Source organism: Pelmatolapia mariae, linkage group LG17 (assembly GCF_036321145.2).
Source record: "Pelmatolapia mariae isolate MD_Pm_ZW linkage group LG17, Pm_UMD_F_2, whole genome shotgun sequence".
In the NCBI taxonomy this organism is placed as follows: Eukaryota; Metazoa; Chordata; class Actinopteri; order Cichliformes; family Cichlidae; genus Pelmatolapia; species Pelmatolapia mariae.
Window position 1 is genome coordinate 4,522,568 of NC_086242.1, and position 19,213 is coordinate 4,541,780.

Consider the following 19,213-nt stretch of genomic DNA (forward strand, 5'->3'; position numbering starts at 1 on the left):
TCAGCTTGAGCCAGAAGATCTACAAGCACAGCTGGTGATGTGCTTGTAGTAGTATTGTCTCGTACTGAGGTCAGAGCAAAGCAGAGTCACTGGCCTCCTCTCTGATATCCAGTCCAGACAGCATGTGTTGCGCTGCTCCAACAGGTCACCATGTAACTCCACCCTGTTGCAGAGGAGAATGGGAGTGGGTGAAAGTGGGATAGAAGAGAGAAACAAAAAATCTAAATTTCAGAAAAATATCCAAAGTTCGCACAGAATTCATACAACGAATCTAGATGCACTTTTCTTTGGTTAGTGATTATGAAGTGAATAACAAGGGCCTCAAATGCATTAATTTGCATCATCACTATTGCTCATCTCACCTTGGCTGAGATTCACATTTCCCCTGACACATAGGCATCTGCATGACAGTGGTGCAGTTATCTACGGTGATGTTGAGGGTGGACATCCTAGCAGCACAGCCCTGGTTACCTGAAGTTTGAGGTAACAAAGTAGAGGTGGAACAATGTAAAGAGTGTGAAATTAAAATAAATAAATTATAGCTTTCATTTCTATGTGAAATGTTAGATTTAGGGTCTGACTTACATGTATAGCAGCAGTGTTGGTCATCCCAGATTCTGTCCTCCTAGAGAAAAAGCCCCACAAGTTGTAAACATTTTTTCTTGCGCTTGTTCACACAGTATTTAATTGTAGTTTCTAAGCATCTTTTAAAGATAAGTCTTTCTTTCTCACAGTGCTTGTTCTGACAGTGTTGTTCTATTGTTATTATGTGACATTTAAATATTGAATATAAATAAATTCTAACACTTTAGCTTTGAAAAGCTCTGCAAATAAATGTAAGTACTGTGTAAAGCTTCACTGATATGAGCTTATTATTGTAGAAAATCAATCTAAGATTTCACAGTTTACTTGAACCATTTTTACCTCAGAGCAGCTTTCATTGGAGCAGACTTTAGTCTCAGTCTGAATGCCTTCTTTACTGCACTTCAGTGACCTGCAGGGATGGGCAGGATCTGTCCACTGATCTCCCACCTACATGCACAAACATTTTAATTTAAAATGAAGAATCAGACAATGGTTGACAATGATTAACAATTTCAATCAATTTAATACAAAGAGACATTACAATAAAATACAATGCAGCATACCTTGTATATCTTCTCATTATAACTGCAGGTCTTGTCAACTGAAAAAAAAAGACACGGTTTTGTGTGTGTGTGTTTGACTTTGCTATGTTTTTAACAGCAGACAATTTGATATGAAACACAGAAGTTAAAGTTTAACCTAACATTAGTTAATGTGATTAGCAATAAATGTGTGTGCCTAATATTTCATGTCAAAATGTTTCCTAAATTATTAATTAATTAAGAAGAGGCCACTTTAGGCCACCTATTAAACAAATCACCCAAACAAAAAGATTAAAAACAACAACAAATAACTGACTCTTCAAATATATTTTGGGTCACTAACAACATTAAAGATGTAGCTTCATACAACTAAAATATGTCTGCTAATAGATATAAGGTGTTGTTCTACATGTATTTGTTTTTCTACAAAATTACCAAGAAATTATGCAGTGCTTTAAATTACTTCTGAAGTACTTAAATTGACTTATAATACAATTATTTGTTTTCTGTAAAAACCTGATTTGTTACCCTCTTGTTCCACTTTACCTACTTTTAAGTCATTACATAATCAGTGACAGTCAAGACTGGATGTAAAAAAAAAATTACAGAAATTCTATCATTCTAAAAGATACTGAAAACTTAAAAAATCAATCATTAACTGAACTAGAAAATATGAAACACCCTTACTTACCACAAATCGCATCACCACAGCAGGAAGTGTTTATCAAAACTGCATTGGGGCCACAGAGGGGAGCTGGCTTAGGAGGTGGTGGAAAGCACTCTTCAGTCATAGTCTGGTTGTTACAGCTACACAGTTTGCAGTTGGACTGCCAGACTTCACCAGGCTGAAACACACATACAGAAATATTTGTAAATCTGCACTCAGAGGTAATACTAATACCCTTAAATTATTTGAGCTAAACTGTTGATTACAGAATGTGTCACATAACAGCAGCATCCCTGTGGAAATTTGTAGCTTTTACTTACAAGTTTAGGTTCTCCGCTTGGTCCTTTGCAATCTTTAGGGGAAAAAGAATGAAAATCCTTTATTTATCTTCCTGTAAAAGACTTTAAACAAAAATTGTCTAGGTGTCATTGTCATCATCTTAGGCTATACAACTTACAGGAACAAACAGGCAAACAGATGTTTGAGTGATTTCCTGCTCTGGTCAGGTTGCTGGGACAGAAACAACCTGTGCTTTTTTTTTCAAGCAAAGCTCCTGGATAGCGCACACTAAAAAGCCGGAGAAAAGCATGAAAATGGTGTAAATCTTCAGAATAGTATATGAAGGAAAGGCATATGGAAATTACAAGGTGCAATCAGAAAACAGCTTCCCCAATAAAAATCTAAACATATCTAATTTCAGTGTGGCCAGTAATTTCTTAGAGCAGTAATGTACTACTTCCTGATAGCTGTGGTTCTTAGACAGCTGAGTGGGAGTAACAATATGACCAGTTGCACTGGATTTGCTCTATTGGTGACCATTTAGCTTGAGCTTTATTTTGGCGGAAGAGGATGTAGACATAAGGAGTCTAATCTTAAAAAAGAGGGTTGTTGGTGAGTGAAGATTGTGTTGGGATGGCCAACAAACACATTGTTTCAATGCACCAGACGTGACGCTGGCAGATGATCGCACACCAAATTTCTGAAGGTATCCCTTAAATGAGATTCCTCAGAAAATTATAATAAAACTCAGCCTTGAAAGTCTTACGCTGATTAAATTCATGGTGCGAAACTCCACTGATTGTCAAACAAGACAGTGAGGTCACATTCAGAACCCAGTGCATTCAAGCATTTACACTGTGGACTCTTAAAAAGTGCTGTTTGGCTCCTTGACATGAAAGTTATTCCAGTTTGACACAGAAGTTAATGCAAGTGGTAAAACTAGTCTAAACCTAGCCTGCCAGGAGGCTTTCTAGATGTGCCTTAGAGAAGACCACAAAGAGATCAGTCTTATATGACCAAGCTGATTAACTTTTTATCTGCATCACACCAAAAGTAAAGTTTCCTAACCCTCCATAGCAGAAGTCATCCAACTTTGTGCTGCATTCTCTGTAAACCAATCCTTCTGGACATGGCACGTCTAAAACACGATCGAGGACACTGAAGTTAATAATACATCAATTTAAATGAGAACTTGCAAAGAAAGCAAATTTATTCATAAATCACTTAATTTCTAGCTTTATTGGTTTGCCATGTTAATTGTAAGACAAAAAAAAAAAAGAAGATGCATACCACAGGTTCCATTAGTCAGTCCTCTCCAGTCAATACAGAAACCAAAGCTCTTACATTCTCCGGCAGCTTGCTCCAGAGAAGAGCAAGAACCATTTAGGTTCCTGCATGAATCAAACTCACAGTTCTTCTTTTTAAGGTTTAGATCCACGTAGTTGCTGCAGTTTTCAAAGACACTGGAGAAATGGAAACAAAGTGAATTTAAGAATATTTGCTGAAAATATACACAAAGAGACAGAGAGCCACACACTATTACAATTAATAATCAAAATAAAGAAGTATATAACATGTACATTTATCATGAAGTACACTTGAAGCAGTTTTAACACAAACTTGTAAACAAATCCCTGATTAGTAGGCTACATTCATGTGTGGACCTTACGGGTGGAGTAGAAGTTCACATAATGGGTTTGGAGGGCAGGGAGGCGGAGGTGGGGGAGGAGGTACTGAGGTTGGCCCAGAAAGACAGGGTACATCCCTTGGTGCAGAATTACAAGCAGGCTTCAGAGGATCTGGATACACCCAGTCATAGGCCGTCTTATCACAGCAGCTGTCATCCTCAATCTGCCCTCCCTTACGAATACATGATGCTCCACCACACACACCTGGAGGGAGAATTGAGAAGTGAGCTCTGATAAGCTTATATATATACTTCTAACACACTTCTAGCACTCCATCCAGTACCCACCGCATTGTCCCTGGGTGTTATTGAGGAAATGCTCCATGGCCAGATTCACAACCAGGGTGTAGGATGGAGTGAGGGAGACATAAGAACGAATCTCTGGGAGATGAATTGACACCATGTACCCCGTGGTCTCAAATCTAAAACCATTCTCTTCATATGGTGGTTGGACTGTCACATTGTTCAGTGTAGCCTAAAGTATAATAACATTATCATCAAAATTAGCTGTCTTTTCAGTGAGCATTCTCAGTTACAACCTGGTGTATATTTACTGAATATGGATGTATGATGAAATCCTACCTGTACTACAAACAATTGTAGGTTGATGTTGAGTGCAGCTACATTGTTTTGATATTTCAGAATGATTCCTTTGGCACAGGAGCCACGCAGGCCCGGCACGCAATAAAAGTTGTCCACAGCAATGGTCAGATTATGACGTGGTGACTGCTCCTCCACCAAGATGTAGGAGCACTGATCCAAGAAATCAAAGGGTATTCCTTGGAAAGAAACATAGTGGGGATCCCCAAAAAGCTCACAGTGACCTGGGAATGGGATACCAGAAAGAATAAAAACACAATTTGGATTTCAGCTGAAAATAAGAATCTGTTAAAATGCCAACCTGAGCCAGCTGCACAACTCTAATAATGACATTCTGGGTTAGTCAGTCAGTGGTATGGTCACTTACAGTCACATTTCCATGTTTCACAGCATCCATCCGAGACCTTTACGGCCCGTTCTCTGGGACAGGGCAGAGCTGTAGCCTTTGGACAAACCACTGGGGTCAACTCTATCTTTCCACCAACACAGTGCTTATTAAAGCAGTCCTCTGTCCATGTCTCACCACAAATCCAGCTTTTTTTACTCTTCAGGTCTACACATTCACAGACTGGTGCTGTGGCAGAAAACGGTGAACACAAAAATACAGAAACATTGTTTAGGTTATTCTTGTGAATGACTACTATAATCATAGTAAATGAAAATGTCTGGTTGGTAGTTAGTTAGGTGGTTGTAGACATAGTAAATATTGTGGGAGCTTCTGTGCTGGTAGCAGTCATACCTGACGTTACAGTAGTTGTTGCATTGGTTGCAAATGTGCTTGTTGGCTGAAGTGTTTCAAATGTTGTGGGAAATACTGACAGAGATATAATATTGTTTAGGTTACTCACATAAACGAATGCTATGATGATGAATGAACAGTGCAAAACAGATACATAACATTTACCTTGGGAGGTGTTCTGAGGTGGTGGTGTTGTGATTGGGGGTCCTGTATTAATTTCAGGTGTGGATTCTGTATTAATAGATGAAAATGTTGTGGTGCCTACTGAAGTGCTATGGGTTCCCATTGTTGTAGCACCTGTTTCTGTTATTTCTGTTTGTCCAGATGTTGTCACAGTATTAGTTATCAGTGGCGACGTAGATTTAGATGTTGTTGATTCAGGGTGGGAGGTAGTAGGTTGGGTGGTTGTAGTAAATACAGTGGGAACTTCTGTGCTTATAGCTGTCAGACCAGAGGTTACAGCAGATGTAGCATTGGTTGCAAAGGTGCTGGTGGACTGAAGTGTAGTGACTGTTGGCTGCGTATGTTTTGTCGATGGTGGAGGTGTTGAGACATATGTTGATATAACTGTGTTTGTCGGCTCTGATTCTGTGGCCCATGCTGTTGAAGTATTGGGGAATGAAGTACTTGTAGGTAGGTAAGAGGTTGAAAGTACAGTACTAGCAGATTCAGTGGGAGTCTCTGTTGTAGACTCTGTTACTGTTGTAAGGTGTGTCGAGCGAGTTGTGGATGTTGAAGAAGTTGACAGTGATGTGGAGAGTGTGCTGATAGTGGCTGTAGTTGTGTTAGCTTCTGTAGGGGCTATTGAGGTAATGGTGGTAGCTAAAGTAGTTACAGCTGACCGATTTTGAGTGGTCACTGGAACACTGGTAAAAGTCGCCATTGTTGTAGCAGTGGTGGTGGGCCCTGTGGTTCCAGTTGTAGTTTTAGTAGTTGCTGCAGATGTAGTGGTGGGCATTGTTGACCATGTTTTGCTGGTACTTGAAGTAGTCGTAGTGTTTGGTCCAGAGGTGGTGGGGGACCATGCTACAGTAGTAGTTGAAGTAGCTGTAGTTGGTGGCACAGGAGTTGTTGATATAGCAGAAGTGGAGGGCATTGTTGACCGTGTTTTACTAGTAGATGAAGTTAGTAGAGAGGTAGCAGTGGGTGTCGACCATGTTTCAGGGGTAGTTGAGACTGTGGTAGTGGTAATCACTGGTGTAGTAGTAGTAGTGGTAGTAGTAGTAGTTGTTTCACTTGTAGTTGAAGCAGTTGTTTTGAGAGATGTTATTAGTGTGGTGGTAGTTGTGGGCGGAAGTGCTGTTGAAGTAAAATTGATAATAAGTGCAATTATTAAAAGAAGGATCCATAAAAGCACATATAATTTTAAAAAATAAATAAATTTCAATAGTATTTCCTTGTATTCTCTATCATTGCATTACATATGTTTGCCCTCACTAACGTTTTTAACCCATTATCACTCCCAACTTCTCACATGTAGACACAATTGATCCCATACACATCACATTTTAACATGCTAGGTATTACTTTATATTTCAGCATAGAGGATAATTTGATAGATTTAAATAGTAGTCTCACAATGTCTGAAATAGAGACAAATTTTCTCTGCTGGTTTGTAATGTAATGTCACTCATGGTTACCAAGGAAATGGTGACAAATCTAGTTGAAGATGAAAATCAAAATTCTCTTTTCAAAATGTGGATAACATGTTTTTCTACAACTAGCCCAGTTATGTTGCTCCTATGCTTTTACTATCTCTTAGCCCTGATTGGTCAGGAGTCCTGAACAAGCACCAATATGTTGTGAGATAGAATTGAAAATGAATTGTTTTATCGGCCACATATAGTACACACATGAATGTATTTTTTATACTTACGGCATTTAATTGTTCCATTTTCACAGGAGCTGAATAAAATAGGAGAGTAAGAAATAACCAGCCGTCAGTGTAACTAACAACACAACTTCATGACGATTGCATGGAAAATATAGATATTTGCATGCCATATATATTGTGAATGTGTCAACTTACCATTCAAAAGAGTTTATTTTCACCACTTGTCCAGGTCGTACAGTCGTGTCATTAAAATAACAAGAGCAGTTCCTCAATGTGGTACAATCACCAGTATTCTCATCATAGTATGGCTTTTCCTTTGGACATCTGGGGTAGCAGCCTTTTCCAAAAAGTAAATATACTCAGTGGTTTGTGCAAGCTGAACTTTAACATGTTAGACTATAACTGAGAAACATTGGTTACCTTCCAGCTTCTGAGTGAAGTCTTTGCCACAGGTGAGAATCCTACCACAGGCTTCATAATGCCAGCTACACTGGCCTTTCTCATTGTAGTAGTCACAGTAGACAGCTAAGATGTAAATTATCACAGTTTATGTTTTGTTGTATTCAGTGTTTTGTAACCTTCAAAAAACACTGATCTTATCATGCAGATTGTTGTACATATCCTTTGATAGTGCCATATCTGTTGTCGCTCATGAGTATATTGACAATAACTAAAATACAATAAAATAAAACTGAATTTAACATTAAGCAATGCAGGGTGTGTGTTGGCAAGAACTGAAGCACAGAAAAGAATTTATATAAGCTGGACTGATGATTGGCTGACGACATGCACGCCTTATGTGGGGAAAAAGCTTAAAACTTACGGCACATATCAGGTGTCCTCCAATCTATGCAGACATCCTGGTCACTGCAGGCCTCTGCATAAGCTGCCACAGCTGTGCAGAAACCCAGGAATTTCCCTTCAAACTCACAAGAGCAGGATTCCTGCACACAGGCATGGTAGTAGGGCTCTGGATCCACCTGAGGATCAGTAAACAGAGTTGGGAAGTACCTGACTGCAAGTTGTACTTCAATCACAACAAAAATGCAGATGTAATGTTTAACTTTTACTGGCATTAACATCAGCACAAAAACTTTCATCATGTGGCTTTCCATGGTTGTTGTAATGTGTGGGTGGCCCAGAACCTTTATCCACAAAGTATATTATAAATTCTCGTGAAAAGTTTATGTGCATAATAACATGCCTTTTTAAGGGGCATGTTTTGGAACAAATTTCAATGCAGCACCATCAAAGGTTGGATGCTGATGCCTTAAAGGTCTAGACAAGCTCCTTTTTGTTCACAGTTTGTTGATGTTGAGCATTATTTTTTAATTTGTCCTCCCTTTCATCTGCTAGTGTTCATTGCCCTAAGCAGTGCTTCTGGATATCCATGTGCACCAAAGTGGTTTTCCTTGCTGCACCTAGAAATGCCTTTTAAGTCTAGGAACACAAAAATTATTATAATGTTTGCATTACAATTGTTATCAAAAAGCTGTGGAGGAGAGGTTTTCTCCTTCTTCTTTTTTTTTGCCCAGTTTAAAAATATTTGTTAGGAAAGTAAAAGCAAGAAATGTTATTACTTTGATAGGTTAATCAAAATAGCTGCGATGCTTATTGAATTTAAAAGAGAAACTGCAATCTAATACATTTTGACAGCAACCTTAGCAACACTGGTATCAAATTTTCACCGTATACAAAATAAAAGTCCCAATCTTCTCTTTGCGACTCTTCTTAAAAAGTAGTTATTCTACTGAATTATGTTGCATTAAATATGGACAAGCAACTTGTGTGCAATGTGAAGAACATACTTTCAAGTGACAGTCTTTGAAGGTGCCTCCTTTAAGGATCATACAGCGCCTCTGGGCCCAGGCCGAGCAGTAGGAATTGCGTTCACATGGAAATATCTCAGTGGTCACATCAGTACAAGGGGGAGTTGCTGCCTTCCAGCTGTTGCCAAAGGCCATTGGACTAGAAACCACTAAGAACAGAGTTTTGTTTTTAGTTTGAGTGTCACAGGTAAAGTGTTGGTGTCACTGCAAAGACACCACCCCTAGCAAAAGAAAGGAGAAAAAATTGACTGGTTTACCTGCTGAGCCACTTATCTGCAAGTCATTCAGCTCATTGGAGTCAAAATTCCCACAGAGGCCACACACTCTGTTCTGCAGGTGAGATGGTTTGAAAAAGAAAATGAGTATAAAAAGTACACAGTGGAAAGGCATAGATATGTTATTAATTCAGTTATGCATTTTTGAATTCTACTTCTCCTCTCCTTTTCAAGCTTTATAGTGAGGATAACAGTATTCTACTACACAAGAATGGCCCCGTTTAAAATCCCTATTAGCATTTTTATTACTCACCCTCCAGTCTGGATGAAGTTCTACGGTGATCCGGGTGTGTTTGTCCCATATTAGAGTTAGACCTTTGCTGGGCACTGAGATTATGATATAGAGTCCCACTGTGCGTATTGTGTAAAGTGGATCTTGCTGCAAAGTCCAGCCTTTTTGGATTTTCTTGGTCACTCTCATGTCATTCAGGATAAGGGTGACTTTGCTCTGGAAGAGCAAGATAGAAGAACAAGATAAGGAATTAGTTTACTGGTATATGGGCATCTACCTCATAATGCACACCATTAATTTTGCAGCATGTTATTTTCCATGATTCATGAACGACTTGAGTAAATAACCATCCTTTGACTGAGGTTGATCATTTCTAAGTAAGACAAAAAATACACTAATAAAAATTAGCATAACATGACCACCAAATAAAGGTCGAGGAATATTTAGGGATAGAGCCACTTACCTGCAAGTCCAGTATGATGGAGCGTGAACAGGTGAGTGCCTCATCACAGCAAGGGACACTCTCCACTCGGAGAGAAAAGGTGCCGTTTTGACTTCTGCAGTAATCCTGAAATCAAAAAGCATGGTTAACACTTCTTTATTATATATTAAAAATCATGCATTTTGTTGTAGTTATAAACAAATGGTTACCACCGTGACTGAAAGTCAACAGCTACAGCTTTTGTAATAGATAGACAGAGAGAGAGAGACCTGGACTTTGTGAAAGTATATGACTTATATCTCCTACATCATGAAACTGCAACTTTAAAAATATAATTTACATATCTACATTATACATAAATTTTATATCATGCATGTGAACATATTCATGTTTTTTGATTTTTCTGGCTCTCACCTCTACAAGTGTATACTGGCAGTGACCACCAAAGCGATACCATTTAGCGTCAAAGGTCTGATAATGTCCATTTCCATAGACTTGACATGTCCCGGGACACGGCTCATCTTTGCAGTCCCACTGACCCTGACCACAGACACTGTAAGATAAAGTCATAACACTGAGTTTACAGAAAAACAAAACTTTGCGACTGAACCAGTAAAGTAGCGTTACCATTTTTTACAGTTGGTTTTTACAGTCTCTCCTGCCCTGAAGACTTCACCACTGTATACACAGGTGCAGTTGTCCCTTGACACACAGTTTCCATGGTGATCTTCATATTGATCATGTGGGCAATAACAGCCACTCTCACAAGTCATACTGGCAACCTGAAAATCACACCAACCTGAAAATTACACCTTTGTGAGGAGCTCACGTGTTTATTCTAATAACTAGTCACCCTTTTTTTTAAAAACTAAAGATGAAGCCACATTTACATACAAATGGTAATAATTATAAATATACATACCAGTGGTTTGCTGAGACTGTCGCAAGTTTTCTGAGCTGTGTTAACTGGGTATTCTGAGCAGTGCACGCACACCTTTCCATTCCTGCAGCCTGATGCGAACAAATTCATGTATTAAATATATTTCTGAAAGTTTGATATAATAATATGTTTACTGCCGTGACTCTTGCTCATATAGCAATGTATGTCTAGTACAAAAATATAATATATTTACCACAGTCCTTGGAGCACTGCAGTTCTCCATTCTTACAGTGGCTTTTGAAAACACAACATAAGATTAATAAAACTGGAACCATTGTATTTATCATACACCATCAGTTTCATGCTAATACAAAATGTATGTGATCAATTTGAAATTCCTTAAAAAAATCTTTAATGATCAACTCACCACTGTCGTCCATCGATAACAACAGGCCCTGGTGGCGTTATACCGCCGTGATGATGGCATACACATTCAGTCTTTGGTGTACAGATTTGTCCTTGGTTCAGGTGGGTTCCTTCTGGGCAGCCACAGCCTTCCACGGGAGCGTCTTCCTGCCCACAGCGAGGATCAGGACTAGACAGGGAGCGGCATGTATGGTTGCAAGCTCGCACATCGTAGGAGAACTCTTGGTTCTTTTCACATGTCAGTGCTGTGACAAAATATTTTGATTCACATTTAATAATCTGCTTATACAATGCATCCTGCAAAACCAAGGCAGAAACTGCCTACATAAGACTATAAGTCGTGTGCAGTAAAAGGAAGACATATTTATTACTGTATTTGCATTTTTAAATGCTCACAGCAGTTGGTAGCCTTCCTCCAGTCACCAAGTTCAACTCCAACACTGGCACATGCTTTGGCATAGTTGCCCAGAGCAACACACAAGCACTGGACCAAATTGGTACCACAGTTACAAGTTCTTAGGATGCAAGCCTGTAAAAATATAGTAGAAGAGTAGAGTAGAAATATATGCACCGGGGTAATGAGTCAAACAAAAATGTATGCATCTGTATGATCAACATGTTCGCCTTAAACTGGTTTAATTTTATATGCATAATGCAGGTTTAAGTTTTCAACTTGTTATAAAGTTTTAAATCAATATGTCAGCACGAGTTAGCTTCAGCAGTTTCTTCAGATTTGGTTGAGTAGTAAAACAATCTTACCGTATGGAATTGATCAGTTGGGATGTAGCCATGGCACTTTGCAAATATCCCAGCTGGGTTGTTCAAGACAGAACACTTTTCATCAGCAAATATTTCTGCAGAAATACATCAAATGCTAAAATAAGTAATGATTTTGCAAAACAATTTAGAATAAAGAAGTTTTCTGTGTGTTAAAGACAAAAGATAAAAGCTTCTTCTCATCTGTGAATTTATAGGACAGTCTACTTTATATGACTGATTGATACCGTTGTCGGTATTAATGCAGGTTGGCGGTATGTTCGGTGTACAACGGCCCACGCTCCAGGACAGCGCAAAAGGTTCAGGTGAGTTCTCGATGATCCCGCTGCTGCTGGTGAAGTCATCTGTGGTGTCGTTGTTGTTGTTGCCACAGAGACCTGAAAGACAGACTTACTATTTTGTCTCAGATTTTTAGAACATTTCCTGCTCGGCAGCCTCCAGTTTGCATAAATACATTTTTATGGTGGAAAATTTGAACATTTATAATGTTTTCTGTGAAAACTGCATATATTTAACAACTTGTAATTTAAGCGCCATTTCTAGAATTCTGTTATATTTGGATTTTTGTGGTACGGCTTGTGATATTTAAGTGAAAATAGCATTTTCTTTACTTTTGTGACTGAGAATTAAAAAGTATTCTGTATGTCAAAATTTCTGCTGTGAAATCTTTATGCAAATTGGAAGAGCTGAGCAGAAGGCTTGGTTGTTTCAAGACAGAATAAAACGCTTGTTAAGCTACAAAAGTCACATAAAGTTTAAAGTTTGAACTAGAACATTTTTCTGTTTTACCAATAATTTGACAGTTCATAAAATAAATCATGATAAAAGTAATTCCAGGGTTAGTGTGTATTTGTAGACTAATGTACTAACCTGAAATCATGCCTGTGTGGTTTCCTGGTGGTGTAATGTAAAGTTGGATTTCAGGAGACACCTGGACTTGGATCTTCATACCAAAGGATGTATGGACTTCAACATACATAGAGGACTGCCAGAAAACCAGGGCATGATCTAAAAAGTGAGAGAAATTAGTAAGAGATTTGGTGTTTATGTATCGAAACCATTCAGTATATATTATGAGGCTAGCAGACTAACTAGCATTCTTTTACCTACCAGACTGATGAAGTTCAGTAATTTCTTGGTCTTCAAATTTAACCATGCTGCGTGTGAATGTGTACATTTCCTGCAAATTCCAAATGATGTGCATAATCAGGCTCATTTTTCCTCACTACCAGTTGATTTGATAGTTTGTATAGTGTGTGGGATATATACCTGGGAAATCTGGAGAACGACTGTTTTTATAGATGCATGCTTCACAGAAAATTCAACATTTATTGTCCAGTTTAAGCCCTGCATGTGGTCATGAAAACAACTTAACATCACAATCATGCACAAATGTCCTAATGTCACATATTTGTGCTGTAGGCTGCGTGTTTACCTGTGAGGCCACATATGTGCATTTACCAGGAACAACATATTTTTTGCCATCGAATGTTGTTACAAATTGCCCTTCAATGAGACATCTGTCTCGGCAGGAATTCTCTGAGCAATGCCATCTTCCACCATCACATATACTGAGGACAAAAGTTTAAAATGTGTTTTAAAAACTTCTAAACACTTTTATGATTCTAAAGTTAAGGGTTTTTTATGTATTAAAATTCCAGCATTATTTTATTTTATTTTTTGGCCACTTACCATGCCTGACACTTAGTGTTACGTATGTCTCCAGTTAAGTAAGTCCTACTAGAGAAGACACAGGGGCAGCTAGGCACACTCACGCAGTGGAAGTCTTCTGCGTGATCATCAAGCACCTTACCTACAATATAATTCAGTACATTTTTGATGATGAGTTCTGATTAGTTTCATGTGACTTACCAAGGCAAAAAACAAAACACAATTCATAGTATTCACCCTTTGGACAGACACAAGTGCTGGTGATAGCCTGGCTGGAAAAGCTGGGGTTAGGGTTGGAGCAGCTGGGAATAAATGCATCACCCTCTTCTTTATAAACCAGGTCTCCAGGACAAGTCGGCTCAGCTGCATTCATAAAAACAGAAAGGTAAATCCATCATGAAACTAAATGAAATGTCAGTTAAAATTCATCCTTTATCCGTAAAAGCATAAAAATCAATAAACAAACAACTTTGCGACTACTATTATGAAGCTTTTAACCCTCTTTAAGACTTTAAGAATGATGATAAGTGATCACCTACCACATTTGGTTATAGCTCTCCATTTCTGCCACACATAGCTGTTGTTTCCACAGTGCAGGGCAATCTCTTTGAAGAAAGCACAGCGAACGTATTGGCTCTTTTCATAGCTGTAAATGTTCTCTTCACAGAGTTGGATATAATATGGTGTTTTGACTTGCAGACACTCCAAAGTGTAAGAAAAGAACTCTCTGCATACCTGCAAATATCATTGGAGGAACATGAACATTTTAGACTACCATCTTTTGTACAGCAACATTTATACAATATGATTATATAACTGATCGATTCCTGAAAACATGAAAACAAAAACAAATGAATAAAGAAAAGTGGATTTAAACTATGAAAATGATTGAAAAAAAACTATAGTAACATCAGCTTACTGGGTTAGTGACAAAGACAGGATCTCGCGTTTGACACGTTTCCTGGGTAAGCTTGCTCTCTGTTATCAGCTGCTGCTTGTTGCCTGTTTTCACAAATAAAATGTACATTCAACTTTGAACAAAATACGCAAAAACAAGTGTTTTATATTCCTAGAGATTGTATTTATCTTTTTTCATGAAAGTATGATACATAGAATTTTTAGAGCAACATACTGTGCTGGAAGAAACGGACGACAGCAGTTAGGTAGGGTCTTGTGCATGTCAGTAAATTAATACCAAATTACTTTCTGTACCAATTACAACATTGCTGCAGACTGAAACAGCCAGAGTGCTGGCCAGACTAGAGCCCAGAACACTGAACAAACAAATGAATATGGCAACAAAGGCCCAAGGTTGAGCAACTGAAAACTATTTAAAGCAAGAATGAGAAAGTATTTTACTTTTAGAAGTTTTCTTCTTTTTCTTCTTTTAAAATGGCCTTCCCAAAGACTCAACCTCAATCCGACTGAATATGTCCATACCAGGAAACCAGAGACGAGGTTGTATAATGTATGTAAAACTGTCCTAATTTTCCTTTTATTAACATCTAGCATAACAGATACTATATATTAATTATAATTACTATTGAATTAAGGCCTGTATTAACCGCTATTTCAATTATTTCTGCTACCACCAACATTACCATACCAGCTTTATTTATAAAGCACTTTAACATAAAACCAGGGTTCACAAAGAGCTGTACATATACAAATAGCATAAACAAACAAACAAACAAACAAAGAAATAAGTACATACATAAATAAATAAATAAAATCAAACATGTTAAAACAAATTGAGTCAACCTCTTAAAAGAGTGCCAAAGGCTTCAGCAAATAAATATGTTTTAAGAAGCGTTTTAAACGCAGAAAGAGAAGAGGCCTCCCTAACGTTCAAGGGCATATCATTCCACAACTTTGGAGCAGCTACAGCAAAAGCACGGTCACCTCTAAATTTATACTTCGTTTTTGGTACCTTAAGGAGCTGCTGATTGGTGGACCTAAGGGAGTGGGCAGGTGTATATGGCTGCAGTAGCTATGAGAGTTGGGTGCAGGGGGCATTTAGAGATTTAAAAACAAATAAAAGAACTTTAAAAAGGATCCTAAAATGTACAGGTAGCCAGTGGAGTGAAATTAAAATGAGGGTAATGTGCTCAGACTTTTTTGTTTCAGTTAAAAGACACGCTGCAGCATTTTGCACAACCTGCAGATGCCTAATCACTCATCACTAACCCCACAATAAAGTGCATTACAATAATCCATCCTAGATGTAACAAAGGCATGGATTACTGTCTCAAAAAGCTGCTTTATTAAGATGGGCTTTGTTTTGGCTAATTGCCTCAAATGAAAAAAGCTAGATCTTACACAGCTCTGACCTGGCTTTCAAGTTTAAGATCTGCCTCCATTTTAACTCCCAGATTAGTGATGATTGGTTTAACATACTGTGCCAGGGAACCAAGATCCATTTAGTGGTCTCAGAAGTGCCACAAAAAAACCATCACTACTGTTTTATGCTCAATAAAATGCAAAAAGTTCAAAGCCATCCAGGCCCTTATTTCATCAAGACATTTGAGCAAAGGGTCTATGGAGAAACCATTTATCTTTTTAGGAGGGAAATAAATCTGGGAGTCATCGGCATAACAGTGGAAAGAAATCCCGTGTTTCCTGAAAATAGAGCCAAGGGGTAGGAGATATAGGGAGAAAAGAAGGAGGCCTTAAACTGACCCCTGTGGTATCCCACATTGAAGAGAAGCAGCAGAGGATACAAACTCACCAAGTTTCAAAGAGAAATTTTGCTTTGCCAAATAGGATCTGAACCACTGCAGTGCAGTACTCATAACACCCACCAACATTTTATGATCCACTGTATCAAAGGCAGCCGTTAAATCTAAAAGTACGATAATAAACCAGAGTCATCTGAGTCAGTTGCTAAAGACACATCATTAAAAACTCTTAAAAGGGAAGATTCGGTAGTATGTAAAGCTTTAAAACCAGCTTTCTCTTCACTTGTGTACAATACTGTGCTGTTGCTTATGTTATTAGAATGATACTACAGCTATTAGTTGTTAGTTTATTTGTGCTGTAGGTGACATACTTGTTACGTTGTGTTTTCCACACAGTCCAGTGATGTCAGTGCTCAGCTCTTGCTGCAGCTCCACCTGAACAGCAAATCACATAGAAGCTTCAGGAATTCTTCTAAGGGATTTATAGTTTCTGTACATTTGCCTGTGTTTAGGCTTTCATACATTATGTGTCCTCTTACCCACAAACTGTCTATTCCTCCAGGTACACTATGCCAGGTGACAGAAAGTGGAAGCAGGGAGCTCCTCAGTCTAGTGTAGATGCCGTACTGAAAAATATGCTGGTAGGTGTGATCGTATGGAAGGGAGACACTGTAAGCAAATACACAAGGGACATCTGCTCAGAGACTGATCTGAGGTCTCCTCACTTCTTCAGTTTTGGAAAACAAATGAAAGACAGGAAAAAATCATGCTAAACAGCCTTTGCAGAGAGTGAGAGTATCTAGCAAATAGAATATGGTGTGTTTTTTCATTAAACTCAACCACAAAGACAAACACTTAATAATGCACAGTGTCCCAGGGCCAGAGCTAATAATGAACTAGCACTCATGGTAGAAGTGCTGAAATACCTGCGAGCATGATCGGCTTGGTTAGGTGGCTGAGTATGAGTGACATTTGAGTTAATGAACTAAAGTGTCTTTGGGCAAAACACTTTGCTGGTGCCTCTCATGCTTATGCTAACTGGTGTTCTGGAGCCAAAAAAAAGAGTAATTTTAAATCAGATGTTAAGAAACAAAGATCAGATTGTGTCTCATGCAAATGATATTAGGTTTCCAAGTCAAGCAGTTTTCTTCAAATGAAGCACTAACTTAGTGGATCCATATTTGAGGACAAACCTTTTCTTCTCCACCAGGATGCTTCCATTCTGCAGAACAGTCCGGACTTTGTTCATTGTGATCTCGACTTGAACCAGCAGCCCGCTGTCTCCTCGCCATATGGTGATGTCGTATTCCACACGATTGTGGGTGAAGCGGGTGAGCGTGAACGGGCAATTGGACCTCACGTAGTAACCCAAGCCTTTGAAGGGCTGGACGACTCCACTGCCATACGTCCTGCAAGTAACTGATCGTGGCAAAGTTAAGTTACTTACAAATTCATCGTTCAGAGATGGACAAGTGACCAAGTAAATTAATGAAGACTGTGTAGTTACTGTAAAAATGATTGGCTCTCTAAAAATTAAGTGATCGAACAACGACACTGACTCACATTTCTGAGTTTCTGTTGTTGTCACTGATCCACCGGTCCCAAAAACTGAGAGGTAAGGAAAAAAGACAATGTAATAACTCTTTAACAACAACATTCAATTACAAGGAAAACTCCTTGTAAATATGAAAATACAGTGCATCATACTGTAGACAGGACAGTATACATCAACATTTTTCTGTAATGTTTTTCTAAGATATAAAGAAGGAAAACTATAGTAATGCATGAAATCAATATATAACAAAATATTTACACTGCTTTGATTTGTTACTTATTCTGCTTAAAATAATTAATTAATATTCAAAACACATAAATAAATGCATGGTACCTGAGACCAGTAAAAAACAGACGGACAGCATCCGTTGCTGTGGGGTCATTTTCTTCTTTCTGTGCAAGTGCAACCAGCAGGATGTGCCCAACCACCCCACTCCGTCCCTTATATATGCAATGTCCATACATACACACACACTGCATGAATCACCACCACCACAGGGATGTGTGAACTAACATGCACACACCGGCTTCTTTACCAGGAAACTAAAAATTTCAAAGAAAATATGGTGATTATGTAATAACACGGAAATTAATCCACAATGTTGAAAAAACAGCTTATTTAAAGCATGTCATTATTCTATGATATAAGGTTACATCAAGAATTCAACAATTCCCTGTACTGATATATATTCCTGTGGGAAACTGCTAGTGTTGCGTATCAAAGAATTTGGCAAAGAAACCCAAAAAGGAATTGGTTCACAAACAAGCCAAAAAGCAGAAACTTAAGCCTTTAAATCTTGTGTTTCCTTGTTGAGCAGACACAAATTAGAAGTACACAAATCCGTGGGGTTTTTTTTTTACATTTCCTAAACTGGAAACCAGTAATTTTGTCATGATTCATTCCTTCAGGAAAAAATAAGGTACTTACTGCCTTTCCTTTAGGCAGCTAAAATAATAGCAATATGTTAACTCCATCCTTAATAGGTGAGATATTAAGTATTGCATTATGTACAAAGAGGGATGCCTACTTTTGGCAAACACCGGTGAAATTCACCAGTGTTGAAGGTCAATACATGACAAACAGAATAGAATGAAAAGTGAGCGCTGGTAACTGATGAGAGTGCATGAACCAGGATGTAGTTAATTATTTTTCATTGCTAGATCGGAGGGAAAGCACCACAGAATCAATGAGGTGCCCATCAGATCTTGCATCAGATGACCTCAATAGGTCACTTAATAGGGTGAGGCAAGGTCCCGCAGTGGTTTTAACCTGATACCTCTAGTGGTAATGACCCACACGTTTTTTTACACCTTGGGTCATGTGGACTTAAAGAAGTCTAGTCACTTTCTTATCCCAGCAGTTAGAATGTGAAAGGCAGTGCACACTCTTAAAAGGTTGCCAGTGTTGTGCAGGGATGCAAAACTATTCAGTGGTAAATATATTTTTCTTTTAGTTACTTCCTGTTTTACTTAGTGAGTTAGTTAGAAATGCAGAAGCTGTTTTGTTTTTTTTTAA

General features: G+C 38.4%; 1 protein-coding gene across 1 annotated transcript; it reads right to left on the bottom strand.

The window, feature by feature from the left end:
• LOC134615892 (mucin-19-like) lies at positions 1–18,080 on the bottom strand. The gene is made up of 40 exons (XM_065469511.1): positions 18,011–18,080; positions 17,707–17,751; positions 17,337–17,562; positions 16,683–16,812; positions 16,515–16,578; positions 14,385–14,467; positions 14,005–14,200; positions 13,703–13,828; positions 13,487–13,607; positions 13,230–13,365; positions 13,064–13,141; positions 12,905–12,974; positions 12,665–12,802; positions 12,022–12,171; positions 11,777–11,871; positions 11,414–11,546; positions 11,019–11,262; positions 10,845–10,885; positions 10,634–10,722; positions 10,339–10,493; positions 10,126–10,264; positions 9,733–9,837; positions 9,291–9,485; positions 9,020–9,092; positions 8,742–8,911; positions 7,757–7,913; positions 7,354–7,458; positions 7,129–7,270; positions 6,037–6,146; positions 4,728–4,934; positions 4,343–4,584; positions 4,049–4,235; positions 3,743–3,965; positions 3,364–3,536; positions 2,115–2,146; positions 1,859–1,972; positions 925–1,032; positions 586–625; positions 363–471; positions 1–163 (listed from the first exon to the last, which is right to left on the bottom strand). Exons 1-40 carry the CDS (start codon positions 18,078–18,080, stop codon positions 1–3), a joined length of 5,184 nt encoding a protein of 1,727 aa, XP_065325583.1.
• Positions 18,081–19,213: the final 1,133 nt, after the last annotated feature.